Source organism: Phalaenopsis equestris, unplaced genomic scaffold (genome assembly GCF_001263595.1).
Source record: "Phalaenopsis equestris unplaced genomic scaffold, ASM126359v1 Scaffold000135, whole genome shotgun sequence".
In the NCBI taxonomy this organism is placed as follows: Eukaryota; Viridiplantae; Streptophyta; class Magnoliopsida; order Asparagales; family Orchidaceae; genus Phalaenopsis; species Phalaenopsis equestris.
Window position 1 is genome coordinate 944,734 of NW_018164577.1, and position 14,223 is coordinate 958,956.

At 33.0% G+C, this 14,223-nt stretch overlaps 3 protein-coding genes across 7 annotated transcripts in view; 2 read left to right on the top strand and 1 right to left on the bottom strand.

Moving 5' to 3' along the window:
- The window catches only part of LOC110021593 (diacylglycerol O-acyltransferase 3, cytosolic), a 20,295-nt gene extending 16,518 nt beyond the window's left edge, over positions 1-3,777 (top strand). Inside the window, exon 2 of the mRNA XM_020720156.1 lies at positions 2,931-3,777. Within this exon, the coding sequence (XP_020575815.1) occupies positions 2,931-3,626 (696 nt within the window). The 3' untranslated portion in view covers positions 3,627-3,777. The remainder of the gene's footprint in view (positions 1-2,930) is intronic.
- A 932-nt stretch (positions 3,778-4,709) lies between these two features.
- LOC110021552 lies at positions 4,710-12,177 on the top strand. 2 transcript variants are annotated; one of them, XM_020720086.1, is made up of 7 exons: positions 4,710-5,001; positions 6,743-6,891; positions 6,976-7,035; positions 7,116-7,173; positions 7,554-7,691; positions 11,623-11,790; positions 12,111-12,177. In XM_020720086.1, the coding sequence occupies exons 2-7, from the start codon at positions 6,833-6,835 to the stop codon at positions 12,153-12,155; spliced, it is 528 nt and encodes a 175-aa protein (XP_020575745.1). In that variant the 5' UTR covers positions 4,710-5,001; positions 6,743-6,832; the 3' UTR covers positions 12,156-12,177. The 2 variants fall into 2 exon arrangements, with proteins under 2 accessions (XP_020575745.1, XP_020575746.1); XM_020720087.1 differs by lacking the exon at positions 4,710-5,001 and adding an exon at positions 5,009-5,253.
- A 1,169-nt stretch (positions 12,178-13,346) lies between these two features.
- LOC110021572 (SWI/SNF-related matrix-associated actin-dependent regulator of chromatin subfamily A-like protein 1) overlaps positions 13,347-14,223 on the bottom strand; it is a 94,823-nt gene continuing 93,946 nt past the window's right edge. For all 4 annotated transcript variants that reach the window (XM_020720118.1, XM_020720117.1, XM_020720116.1 and 1 more), the window contains one exon: positions 13,347-13,616. In XM_020720118.1, the coding sequence (XP_020575777.1) occupies positions 13,470-13,616 (147 nt within the window). In that variant the 3' untranslated portion in view covers positions 13,347-13,469. The remainder of the gene's footprint in view (positions 13,617-14,223) is intronic.

Below are 14,223 nucleotides of genomic sequence, written 5' to 3' on the forward strand. Positions count from 1 at the left end.
ACATACATTATACATGCTCTCACAGAATGAATCAGTTAGATCAGCTATGAAGCGATTTAAACATTCATCAGAAACCATTAATCGATACTTTTCCAAAGGTTTACAAGCACTTGTGAGCTTAGCAACACCGATCATTAAGCCAGCGGATGCATCGTTCGCAACTATTCCTGAACAAATTGCAAATGATTCTCGTTACATGTCGTATTTCAAAGTAAGTATTATTACTTTGTTACTTTAGCTTACTGACCTCTTCAGTTGCTAACTATGATTAACAAAATTGTATTGGAGCAATTGATGACTCATGTAGATGTCAGACTATCAAGTCACGAGAGGATCGCGTATATTGGTCGGAGTAGTACAACTACCCAAAATGTCAAGGCAATGTGTGACTTCAACATGTGGTTCACATTTGTAATGACGGGGTGGGAAGGAAGTGTGCATGATAGTCGCCTTTTCTCCTATGCAACTAAGAATAGAACACAGTGTTTCCCTCACCCACCTCCAGGTTTGTTCATCTTACTTAAACCTCTCGATAATTACATTAATTATTTTTAATTAGTATTGTCTTTAATAACAGGAAAGTATTATTTGGTAGACGCTGGATATCCGATGTTAAGGGGCTACCTGAAGCCATATCCAGACACAAGATACCATATTCCTGATTTTGAGCGAGCAAATGACAATATTCGTGGCAGAAAAGAAATGTTTAACAAACGACACTCCGCTTTACGGGGGATTATTGAAAGAACTTTTTGGGTGTAGAAGAAGAAATGAGTAATTCTACGTGATATATCATCCTATTCCTTTCCTAAACAAGTGTATATTGTGCTGGCCACCATGACACTTCACAACTTCATCCGACGTCACTCCTCTCATTCAGATACGGACTTCAATATGGCTGATGATGATGAAATTATTGACACTCTAGAACCTTCAGAATCTCTAGCTGATAATGAGATGAACTCGATTGAATATGAAACTCAGGACGGTGAGGGTGCAGTTGAGATGACTGCTCTGAGAGAGTCTATAGCAGATGCTATATATGACAGCTAGTCCAACAAATCTTTTCTCTGTTTGTACATTAATTTTGAATGTCAATTTTACTTTTATTTGGATTTATTTGGATAATTACTAATTTTATTTGGATAAGTACTAATAATTTTTTTTTTCATAGTTATAGAAACATGACTTCTAGACTAATATTTGCGTTCGAAAATTCTGACGCATGTATTAGATGCTAATACTCGCTCCTCCTGTTGCGTCAGTCATCTGGGTCTCATAGCTTTGGGAGACAGTTCTACGGTTGTGCTAAGGGTGTTTCAGCTCGTTGCGGGTTCTTCTGGTGGGGTGATAGGCCCACCAGCAGTCATGGGAATCCGGTGTTTTCTCAGTTTGACAATGCAGATGAGGCCAGACGTAGCCAGCCTGAAATTAAACATTTTAATATTTCTGATTGTAGTTGTACTTTTATTTGTACTTTTTTTAGTTCTCTTGGTACTCATGAGGGTGTGAGAAATGTATGACATTTTTTAGTTATGATCTGTGATGATTTCATGTTTCTGCATATGCTTCAGTACTACTAATAAGCTATTCTGAATAAGCTGCCCCAAACAATTTTATCACCGAGGGACATGAATGTCATTTAACCACCAATAAGCTATCTTGAATAAGCTGCCCCAAACAGCAAGACAAATTATTCTGATAATCTGCAAATTATCAGATTATCAGAATAATCTGCTTATCAGATTATGAATAATCAACAGCCGCGCGAAACAGAGTCTTAAATGGGCCTCCAATTTGAGGCCTGAAGGCAGTTGTGGAGCGGCAATGGACTGATAATATGCGAGTTTGATGGCGTTTGGAGTGAGATATTTGTCGATCAGTGGCTGTCCTGGCTGAAAACAGCAACAAAAATCATGAAATGAAGAGGTTCGAGCAATGAGGAGGTTCACCTCCTGCTCCCAAGCAAGATCCAGACTTCACTTGCAAAAATAAGATGATACAAAACTCTTAAAGGAGGAAATAAGAGATTACAATGTTGATAATATATTAAAAACAAAACAAAAGTTTGAAAAAATATAGAAAATATAACATATAAATAGTCCCCTCATAAAAAAAATAATCTAATTAGAAATAGAGAATTAGGAAAGAAATCAAAAAGGAAAAAAAAGTTAAAGTGGAAGTTGGAGATTGGCACCGTATTTCAAATCCTTCGATTGCGGGATTCTTGCCATTCCATAAAACTTGCGGACTGTTGAGACTGAATTGCGGGATCCCTGGCATAACCATGCTTCCGCATCAGGTTGGTTCAGAAATTCCAACGCTTGATCAACCTGATTATTATACGAAGAATGGGTTTTTGGGGCATTGAAGGAAGCAAGGAGGTCATCAAGGTAGGAAGAGAGGAAAGAAGCCAAAGACAGTAGAAAATTAAGGAGGAAGAACAAACGGAAGAGCTCAAGGACATATGAAATCTGCATGAAAGATGAGTAAAGCTCCCAATACTTGTAATGAATTCTCTATCTGAATTGTTCGTGCACCTCAGTTTCCTCTTGTTTCGTTGCACACATTTGCTAATTGCATTAAAAAGCTTAGGATCGATAATTAATGTAATTAATCAATAATAGACCTTTCCTACAAAAAAATTGTCTCGCTTTTGTCGTTTTTGAGTGTGTTTACTTTTGTTGTAAAGTGTTCCTCTTTCTCCACGCTATGCGGACATGTCTCCATCCTCCACCCATTTTCTATCACTAAGTGCTTTAAAATTGTCTTTTATTTTATATTTTTTGAAATATAAAATCAAATTATAAGTTCGGAATTTTTATTTTTTATTTTTGGCAAGCTTGGGAGTTTGGGCTTGCGAAAAAAATAATGAATCATGCTTCCATCCAGTATGAGCATTCTGTTGTTAAACCTCTGTTATACCACAGGAAGCAGCAGAACTCCTGTCAGCACAACTCAACCAACAGAAAGCGAAAGAGAAGGAGATGAAGAAAAGGATGAAAGCAGAGAAAGAAGCCATGAAAGCTGCAAAGATGCGTAACTGTGCAGAAATGTCTTCCTCCTCAAGCTCTTCATCTGAATCCAGCGACAGTGAGTGTGAAGAACTTATGGTGTCAAATAAACCAAAGAAACATCTCCAGGAGGAAATTAAAACGAACATCTTGTGTCTTCCTCATCAGCCATCTCCAATTGTTGAAGCAGATGAGAAAACTGAACTAAATTATACCGAATTGAAGATGGAATCAGAGCTCAATAGTAGTAATTGCATGAAAAGTGCTGTCGCAGTTGTTAGTTGCAGTGACATTATAACAGCAGCTACAAAACCATTGGATAAAATCGAGGTGTGCATGGGTGGAAAATGCAAGAAATCCGGTGCCATGGATCTGTTGCAGGAATTTGAGAAGAAGGTGGGCAAAGAAGGCGCTGTAGTTGGCTGTAAGTGTATGGGGAAATGCAAGGAGGGACCGAATGTTCGAATTGTGACTCATTGCGGCTCAAAGGACGAGCTCTTGGAAGTTTCTAAGAAGCCTCTGTGCATTGGTGTTGGTTTAGAGGATGTAGGCGCCATTGTGGCCAATTTCTTGGGCGATAACAACGTGGATTTGGGTTTTCTTGCTGCTTAGAAAATCGGATTACATAATAAGCCTTTTGCCTTTTCCTTTGGTTTGTTTTGTAAATGTTTGATTGTCAGGACCGTCTGTTGTTTAGAGATTTTTTTTATTCGTGTTAACTATATAATTTAATAACAATATAGAAATATAAGCTTTTCAGAAACTTAAAATCCTGCTGTATTTTTGTATTTGCTGTATGATGTCTTTTCTTTTATGAACATTTACATGCATAGCAGCCAATGCTCATGGATTTTTGTATCTAACACCTTAATTTTCAATTTTTTTTTTACTTCTGTACCACCTAAACTTTCACATCACATTAAAATTTATACTAGTTTTAAACTTTTAAAAAGTGAAATAAACATTTTCATGCATAGGCGGCTTAAATTGGCATTATCTGTAAAAATTGAAGTTTAGGTTTCAGATGTTTAAATACATAAGAATTGAGTGGTATGCATGTAACCTCTTTCTTTTATTAAGGAGAAGGGGCTGATTATGAACAAATTGAATTTGAAGGTATAAATTTGTTCTAGTATGAGTTCAAATTCTGAAAATCATTTTATGATGAAATTAAAGGATCTAATGATTGTTATGATTGTGAGATTTAATTATATATAGTTTACACCGATCAGCTCTATTTAGATCAATTATATCAAATGAATTTAAGTTAATATTCTAATTATTTAACGTCGCATAACTAAATATTAACTATTAACGTAATTTTTTTAATTAATGGATGCATGCCAAATTTAATTCTTCGAAAGTTCAATGAGTAAAATTTTTAGATATATATTAATGATAATGTCAATTAAATTTTAATTAAGGATATCGATACTTAATTTGCTAAAATAATTCATTAATAATATTAAATTGCTCAAAATAAGTGCATTGCAGTCAAAATGGTTAAATTCATTTGAGAATTTAAATTAAAACATAGGCTTTAATTAACACCTATTAATACTAATTATTAAATATATGAAAATAGAATATGTAAGTTTAAATTTTTTTTATTAATTAAACATCAATGTATAAAGTTATATAGATATAAGTAGTTTGTTAAAATGTAAATTAATTTTAAATAATAAACATAAACTTAATAGCTTCACTCTCCGGCGGGAATTCGGTCCCTTCACGTCCTGCCCTAAACCTCGTCAATGTCTATTATGTCTATGTCTATGTCTGTGTGACTTTTTCCCTCCCCAGACCCCCTCTGCCGGTTTCGCCCGGAGCCATCTCGCCTTCGTGAGAACCCTCGCGATACAGTCGCGATTAGAGCTAGCTTAGCTTGGAAGGTAACGACGGCATCAAGGCGTGCTGAGCCCACCGAAACTCCATCTTTCTCCTCCTTCCCGCTCCGCTCCGCTCTTACCAGAAACCATTGAGGAAGGTAAAAATGTTCGTGTCATTCTTCTTATTCGATCTTCCAGGATTTGCTTAATCCGCAGAACATCTGGATTTATAGCCGAAATCCGTGAAAGCCGGATTGATCAAATTGCGGCTTTATTTTGTCCAAAATGGCCGTCTGGCAAGATTTTGCCTAAATCCAGTTTTAATCCTGTTCTGAATCCGTTGCCAGGCAGCCCCTAAGGGTTGCAAGTTTGTTGATGCAGCTTATACTTCAGGAGAAAAGAGGATGCGAGTAATTTTTGCGATAAGGATTGAAGGATGCGATTTTTCTGCTGTTGCTTCGAATTTCCTTTTCTATCACTGCCATTGTTCTGCATGCTCGTTTCCATATCATTAAGTTAATCCGTTCTTAGTAAATCACGAGACGATTAAAACCTTCTATAAGTATCTGGCTTCCCAGCTGTTAAATCCTGCCATGTTATGTTTAATTATTGGGTTATTTGTATCAAGATTTATTAGGTTTTGTGATATGAGGAAACCTTAAATCCATTTTATCCTTTGAATGTGGGATTTAATAAATCCTAGATTCAACCAATGATGGGGTTGGAACGGGATTTATATGAACAGTAGGATTTAAAGTTCCCCAAATTTTTTTTGCAGGATTTAAGCTGAATCTAGCTTAAATTATGTATAAGTAAGTTTGCCTTGTATGGATATTTCATTACAGGATGAAACAACGATGCAATCGTTAGGAAGCAATGAGGACCTTGGCCATCAATTTTTTTTGTGTTTCAGGCTTCTTATAGAGGCCTTATGGTCAAAGAGATTTGAGTGTTATTTTTGTTTAATTCAAATTTTAATTTTTCGGCTAGGCTCCGTTTGGCGATTATTTTTGCTGCAATATTTTGCTTTTCAGGATATAATAATTAGTTTATGGGCGTTTGATCTAGAGTAAATCAGGATTTATAGTTTAGAGTTCAGCATTATGACAGTTAAATATAGTTTTTTAGAGATTGTTTTTGTTCGTTATTCATTTCTATGGTTCTCGGTTAGACATTATGCAGACAATCTTCTTTGTAGAATCAATATTGGATATTAGGGATGAGATTTGGTGTGTTATCCATCAATTACTCTACATTAACTGCTTGATGTTAGCTTTGGATAAGCAATATTATACAGAATTAAATTGAACAATGTTGACAATCTAAATTAAACAGTTTTGATTATCTTAGTGATATTAAATGGGGGCACGAAACCCCTGCTTTATAGTACCATAGCTATAACCTACTTCATTGAATTTTAGAACATATAAATAAATCCTGAGGTGGAATGATCTTTAACAGTGTTGGTTGAATTTATGTATTCTTTTAGCAAAAGCAGAAGGACCTGATAAACTTCTTAAGAAAATCTTTTGAAAATATATAATACTTGTTAAAACAATACATCAAAGTCTCTTTTTTTTTAAGCTTAATGAATTTAGATTAAACTTCAAGCAAATATGCACGGTTCCATATTAGCAAATATGTATTAGAGTTATTAGTAGCTTAATGCTTCATAAGTTTTGATGAGGCATTCTTTCTTTGGGGAAGATTCATTTCAAGAAAGGCTTGTCTCGAGTGATTTAAATTTTGTAGTGCAGTTTTAATTTCAGTTTATTTTCATTTATTTTAATTTTTTTTTCTCTAATGTGCAACTTTGCATCTGCATTATAAACCTGAATATTCAAAAACATTAATCAGTTGTTTCATCCTCTTTGAATTTGCCTTGAAATGGCCTGGCAGACTTCTGAGCTGGTGTTTGCTAGCATTTTATCTGCTAGTTGGATATACCAGCACTTTGAGATTTCGGAATTAGGGTTTTAGTTTTGGTATATGGGGAGGAAGAAGAAATCTCGTAGATCTCTCGGAACCTCCAAGGAAGTTCAAGAACAGTATGAAATATTCTCTTTATTCAAGATTTCTATTATTATTATTTTTTTACTTTCCCCCCTCCCCATAGAGCTTGATTTGAACAGGGAGATTGTAGATGCTTATGAAGGACAACGACTTGATGGCCTACTTGAAGTAATTTGGAGGTAAAATATGGGGTTCTCTATGTATAGGCCATGCATCTTGTGTCAATTTTCCTACATAGTTCATTGCCTCTCTTTTTTAGGAGCATTGAGTTGGCTAAGCTTGCAAGAGGAGAATTGCCTGATAAAATATGGATCAAGGTTATTTTGTTTTGAATGACAAAATTTCCACTCTTAAAGAAGGGGTTTGATATTTCTATTTGCATTTTTTTGGAAGATTTACATAAATACCACTCAATTTTAATATATTTACATATCTATGCCCTAAGCTATAATTTTTACATATATGCCACCTTTCTTTTGCATGAAATTGTTTATTTATTTTTTAAAAGTTAAGTTAGTGGTATTTCTTTTAATGTCATATGAAATATTTGGGTGGTATACATGTAAAAAAGCAAAGTTTATGTGTTAGATACGTAAATACATAGGATTGGGTGGCGTGTATGGAAATGCCCATGCAGTGGAGAGTTTCGTTGTGATGTAGGTTTGGCTTTTTAACAATCCAATTTGGCTGTGTGCAGCAACAGTTTGCAGTTGGAGTTAATGATGTTACCCGATTGCTTGAGAGGATGCCTCTAGGCGAGACAGCAAGAGATGCTCATGAAATTTCATGTAGTTCGAACAATAGTATTAGAAGATCTACATTGGTGCCTCTTCAGGTGAGTGTTCATTATTATTATTTCAAAAAAGTATATTTGTTAAGACTTATATTATATTTTTTAGAGAATTATGTTTTAAACTAACTTTCATTTAGTTATAATTATGAAGCGTAGTTTTAGCTTAGTGTTGTCGTCTTTTTCTACGAACTCATTTCTCTGTCATAACTTAGTATGTTTCATTTATATGTAATTATATATATAAATGGTAAAGAGGATAACAAGATTTAAAGAAAGAAAAGAAAATGGGTATAGAATAAGCAACTAAGCCACACTTACATTGACAAAATAAATCTAAAGCCCATCTCTGAGGTTTTGAGCTTTATTTATTTTTTTTTTTTATTAATGAGCAGTGTTTTGTGCAAAATTCTCCTTTTTAATGAGCAATGCTTTATGAACCTGTAATTGTGCATCCAAAAATGCACTTGAGAGATGATTTTAAGTTGTATTTTTTTTTTAATTTCTTTATTAGAAAGCATTTATTATTTCTTTCTTACAAAAATTATAAGTTGTTAGGAAGAAGATATTCTAGATGTCTTTGGAAACATTATTTTTTTATGTCTCTCGAGTGTGAGAAAATATTTTTAACATTGTCTGTAAGGAGAAGATTTTTTCAGATGTTAGTGAGCTCAGGACATTAAAATTATTTGGAAAAGGACTTTATATTACTCAAGATACTTTGTGAAAGGAGGATTAAAGTTTGACACACATGAGAAACAAAAATTTTACTGGAGTATCTACACACATGCTATCTTTAATATAATATAAAATAAAAAATAATTAAAAATAAATATTACAATAAAAAGAAATTATGTGGTAATAGTAAACAATAATAATAATGAATAGTTTTAATAAAAGATATTATATAACAAGAGAATCTTGTTTAAAAATTCTTTATTTTAAAAAGTAAATAAATAATTATGTAATTTTATTTTATATTTATTTTTTAAATAGGCGATTTTTGCCGCCTGTATATATATAGACACGATTTCCTCTCTAATTTGAAAAATCCTTTAGTCTTCCCCTCTTGAAATTTACATAGGTGCTTTCCTATCGCACAGTTTGATCTCCTCTCTATTGTCTCTCCTATTATCAACTCACGAACCCAAAATTGCTTCTCATTTGAGCTTCCCTTCACACACCCAATACTGTTATATCTCTTCCTCCTGGTGAGATAGATCTCAAATCCCATTTTCTGAACCTCCCATCGATTATTTTTAGCATGCACAACCTTACAATACCTCTTGCAATTAACTGCGACTCTTTATGGATTGTCACCGTTGCTAAGCCTTCCTCTAGAACTGTCTTACTCAATCTTTCTTTAATTGTATCTTTTCTTCTCCGAAACTTCCCACTTGCCAAACTCTCTCCCAGAATTAAAGACGTGACAACAAACTTATATGATTTATTATGGGCTATTCTATGGATATAAGCCTTATTTGATCCCAATTACTGTTGATGCAAAGGTATCAAGCCTACCAAATTAAATCTGAATCAATTCAAGTAATTTGCGCCTATATGGTAAGGTGGTGAGATCCATCAGAGTTTTTCTTCCTCTTAGAGGTTTTAAATACTAGTTATTAGCATTTCAATAGATTTAGGTTCCATTCTAACTAATTCGGGTCAACACAACCCTAGCGAGCCTTTGATAAAAAAATGGCCCCTTTAATGAATGTAAGTCCATTTTAATTAATTGGGACTTCCAATATGTGTAGGGCCTAACATTTTTTATACTTTGGGCCAACCTCCACGTTAATGAGCTAGCTAATCAAAATTAAAACCATATAATCAAAATCTCATGTGTCATAGACATGCTTATTTGATGCAGGCTAAAATTCATGAATAATTAATGATAACGTCATGCGTCTGAGATATTGTTGGTTATGTTTGATATCGTTGAACCACAAGTGGTCATGCACCGCACCTTTGAATGACTCAATAAAATTAGTTTGTGAAAGCATCAATTAGCCATACTCTACTTGTGGCTATGTTCACTGCCGATCTAATTAATTGATACCTTTGAACCAAAATGGCCATGCTCTACTTTTAATTGACTCGATATTGCTTTTGAAAGTGTGGCTTTGACACATAAATATCGACTCCGATTGCTATATTGTGTCCTTTAAAGAGGAGGCCAGTCCGTGTTTTCTAATTAGGTTCCTTGAACATTACAACCCAAAGCTCTCTAATATTGGCATATCGGGTACATTGGCGCAGTTGGAATGATGGAATCATGGGATATTGACCGTGTATATGCGTACTCTCAATCAACTCATTTAATTAACTTCAAAATCTAATGTTAAATATAATCTTATAGTGAGCCTATCAACTTCTTCGATGAAACTTTTCTTCTGTTAAGCAGGAGGAATATTTATTCAGAGAGCTCATGTCTATTGGAAGTTTTAACTTAGAGCTAGGAAAATCTGTTTAAAACTAAGGGTTGTTTAGTCTTAGGGTTTGGTTTATGAATTAATTAAACCAACCGGTTTTGGTTATAAAATTTTAAAAAAATTGAAAGTACTAAATTATTTTCCAATCCAATCTTTAGTTTGGGCAATTATATTTGATTTTGTATGGAACAAAATATAATTAGTTTTGACGATTGAAATAATTTTTTTTTGAAGTTTTATAATTTATATTATAAAGAAACTTATAAATTGGTTCGTAGAATAAATAATATTTGGTCAGTTTTGTTTGGCTTTTGATAAAACAAAATATAATTAGCTTTAATGTTAAACCTACTTATTTTTAACTTAAATAACATATATTAAGAAGAATATCAAATAGTTTTTGCAAAAGTTTATAATTTTAGCTTGCAGAATAAATAATATTCTTGTTGATCTTTTTTCACTTAATTATTTATAGTTCTTGGGCTTTGTTTATTAAATATTTGAATAAATTAATATAATTTGGTTTTTGGTTGGATTGATTTTGCCAAGCAAAAATCTAACCAATAACCAACTTTTAACAACTAAATAAAACTAGTCAAATAAGTTTTTTTTTTGTTTTCTTTTTTGCTTTTGTCTAAATAATGCACCACCCTTGTTAAGACAAATCTAATCTACCTCATGGAAAACTGCTCCTTGGCTTACTTCATTTTAATCTGATGTAGGTTCTTAACTCTTAAGCGTGCTATGGTATAAAATGGGTACCTGGAAAAATTTTTCAATAAAATAGAAAGACCATTTCAAGTATTTCCAACGTTTTAGCCACCAAGAAACAGTCTAAGATATATGCCGTGAATTGGGTCAATGGTATAAACTTTTATCTACAATCTATGCATGAAAAAAGAAGAATCAAGTGCATTTAAATTCTTTTTTTGAAATGTGATGTAATTGGATGCCATCCAATTAGTTCATTTAGCCTAGGTTCATTTCCATATTCATTTCATTGTAATCTAGCCTTACAAATAAATCATTAAAAACCATGAACGCAGGGGTTGCCCATCTATTTAGCCTTCTCATGCTTGCGCAATGCATTTCTTCTAGTTCTGACTTGATGGTTTCTTCAACAGCCTCTTTACTTGGGAAGTTAGATTCTCATAAGTTAGATTCTCATTCTTTTATTTCTGTCATTCTTTTCATAAATTTATAAAAAAAGAAATAGTATATTTTGGTATATCAGCATGTCTAACCTATCAAATGAAATCAATAATTGCTTCATGTTCTCATTTTGCCCGGCATTCTTGCATGTTCAAGGTGGTATATAGGGTGCGTATCTTGTTAAAAGCCATTTCTATTCGAAGTCCTGGCTCAAAATCCCAATTGACTTTGTTGGATTTCCTTTTTTAGCTGCTTCAGATTTTAAGTTAAATTGCTATACTTGAGCCAGTGAGCCAACTTTGCCCAATCTTTTATTTGATGATACGTTTTCTCAGATGGCTGTAATTTTCACTCACATCTGCATATGCACCTTTATGATGTAATTGTTGCAGGTAGTGCTTGTAGCTGCAGATTGCAATCCAAAGTGGCTGACGAAGCATATACCAGTGTTGGCTTCCTCTAGAAAGGTTCCTGTCATTCTTGTCAGAGATGGGAAAGGAGGTTCCCTAAGATTGGGCGGCCTGTTAAACCTTAAAACTGCTTTGGCCATTGGAGTGAAGGTACCATTCCATGCATACCACCCGATTCTTTTCTATTTGAATTTCCTACATACCACTCCATTCTTATGTATTTACATATTTAACACCTAAACTTCAGTTTTTACATGCATGCCACCTTACCTCACCTCTATGTATGAGAAGGTGTATTTCATTCACCTTTTAAAAGTTAAAAGTGGTGGTATTTTTTATGTGATTTTAAAGTTCTGCGTGGTAAAAAATGTAAAAGATAAATTTTAGTTATGTAAATACATAGGATTTCGGCGGTAGGTATGTAAATGCCTCTTATAATTTCAACTAACGTATATCGGGTTGATCTACAGGCGAGGGGGAGCTGTATCAATGCTGCTTTGGTGGAGTTCATCTGATAATCTGATGAAGGATTAAAATTATTGGAACGTATTCGTGAAAGTGTTTGTTTATTTTGCGGGCCTCCATCTTTTCTTCTGCTATAATTTTGGAAGCTTTTACATAACATGCAATTCAATTACCTGTGCGAATTGGGTGGTGTATGTAAATGCCATAAAAAATTTATATGCTGAGAAGTTTTTCACATTTAAAGGGAGAGTCTGATAGCAAAACTTTTTAGCAATTAATATGAATTTTTTGAAGAATGACAGGTGCTTTTGAGATCACATTAATTATACGTATATATTTGAGGTCACTCTTTATATGTAATTACTTGTGATTAGGGCTGTAAATTAATCATTGCACTCCATGAATAATTCAAACTAGGCCCGTGTAAGATTCAATAAATTTTGTTTAAATTAATAAATATACAAACATGAATAATTTTTTTTTATTTTAAATTTAATCATAACCCAGATCATATAATTATATATTATTTTAATAAAATTAAGTTGCATAAATTTATTTAGTTATAGTTTGAATAATAATATTTATATCAATAATATTTTTTGATTAATTATTATTTATAGATTTTATTTATTATTAATTAACTATTTAAAAATTAACATGAAATTCTAAGTGAGAGTAAACATCACATTTTGTTCATCTCTTTAATTATGTTTGATGGCTATTTTTTATTTTTCTAAATTAGTCCTATGAATTTGAATGATTTCAAATTGTAAGTTACTCGATGTTTTTTCTCTACTGTAGAGACATTGTGGGGATATATTTATTACAGAAAATTATATTTGTATTTTTTTTATTATATTTTAAAAATAAAAATTCAAAAATTGATTTAAATTTTTAGCTCGTTTAAATATTTATTCACTTGTAACTCATTTGTTAGAAAAAAAAAAGTAAATTGTTAAAACAAAAATTTAAACAAATTTGAGCAATATGTAAAGCTCAACAGATACTCAAGGCGAGTATGGCCAAATATATTATAGTTATACCAACCCAAGTCAACTCTGATTTACTCGCTCAATTACAACCCTGCTTGTGGTCCCTATTGTTATGAGTTTAATGTAATTTTTATAAAACCTCATTGAACTCCTGTTGTTCATCGAAACGTATAAAATGCTCAAGACCACTGATAAAGCAAGAGGAATTTCGAATGAGAACTGAAAACATTTACCTTAATATTAGGGGATAGATTTTTTAAAATATATATTTTAGAGGAAATAAGCGACCAAAACGATAGCGATAAATATTCATATACTACACTAAATAAACCTTATATACATACTAGTTACCAAAAAAAAAAAGAGTTTCTTTCAATACTTTAGAATTTTAGTTTTGGGGGAAGTAGTTGGAAAACTGGGGCAACGTTTCAGGAAGGAGTCCAAGGTTTTCTGCTTTGCAGGGCTGCTCATTGTTTGGGAGCACGCCACTTCCAGCGTATTTTCCTCACCATCTAGTACCTGCCCCATATGGAAATGATAAATAAACCTCACAATTTTCTTGTTGATAAAACAAAAAAAAACAAAAAAGAAGAAGAAGCAATCTTAGGCATAAATCTACGAAATTTACATGAAAATTCATTTGCGCATAAATTAATGATTCCAGAAAATAAGCAGCCACTTATATGAAAAATATTTGGAACATAAAATTTGGCAACTAGTAGGCCTTCAATAAATAAAATAATCAAGCATTCTACGAGAACAAAACAAATCTGACTCGATTGAGCATTAGATTTTCAAGCGCACGCCACAAAACAAAAGTTGGTATAGCAACTCTTTCAAGCCATTAGGTCCATCCAAGTGAGAAAACCTTCGTATAAAACTCAAATCACAATATACAAGTGCAATGCCTCAAAAGTTAAATGTTCCTTAAACAACAAACGTTAAAAAATAAAATAAAGAAATGAGGGGCTCTGGGCCATAAAAAGTTGTCCCTTGCAAAAAAAACTTAAAAGCGATACAAGCAAATTGAGGTAAACAAGACTTCTGAGTCATAAAGCTCGAGACGCAATATAAGAGAAATGCCTCCATGCCAGATCGAACCGAAAAGGTACAACTTTCAGGGTAA

Coding starts and splice junctions, on each gene's coding strand:
- LOC110021552 (XM_020720086.1), top strand. CDS start 6,833: ATGGGGAGGAAGAAGAAATCTCGTAGATCTCTCGGAACCTCCAAGGAA. Junction 7,036..7,115: donor CTACTTGAAGTAATTTGGAG/GTAAAATATGGG, acceptor TCTCTTTTTTAG/GAGCATTGAGTTGGCTAAGC. Junction 11,791..12,110: donor CTTTGGCCATTGGAGTGAAG/GTACCATTCCAT, acceptor GTTGATCTACAG/GCGAGGGGGAGCTGTATCAA.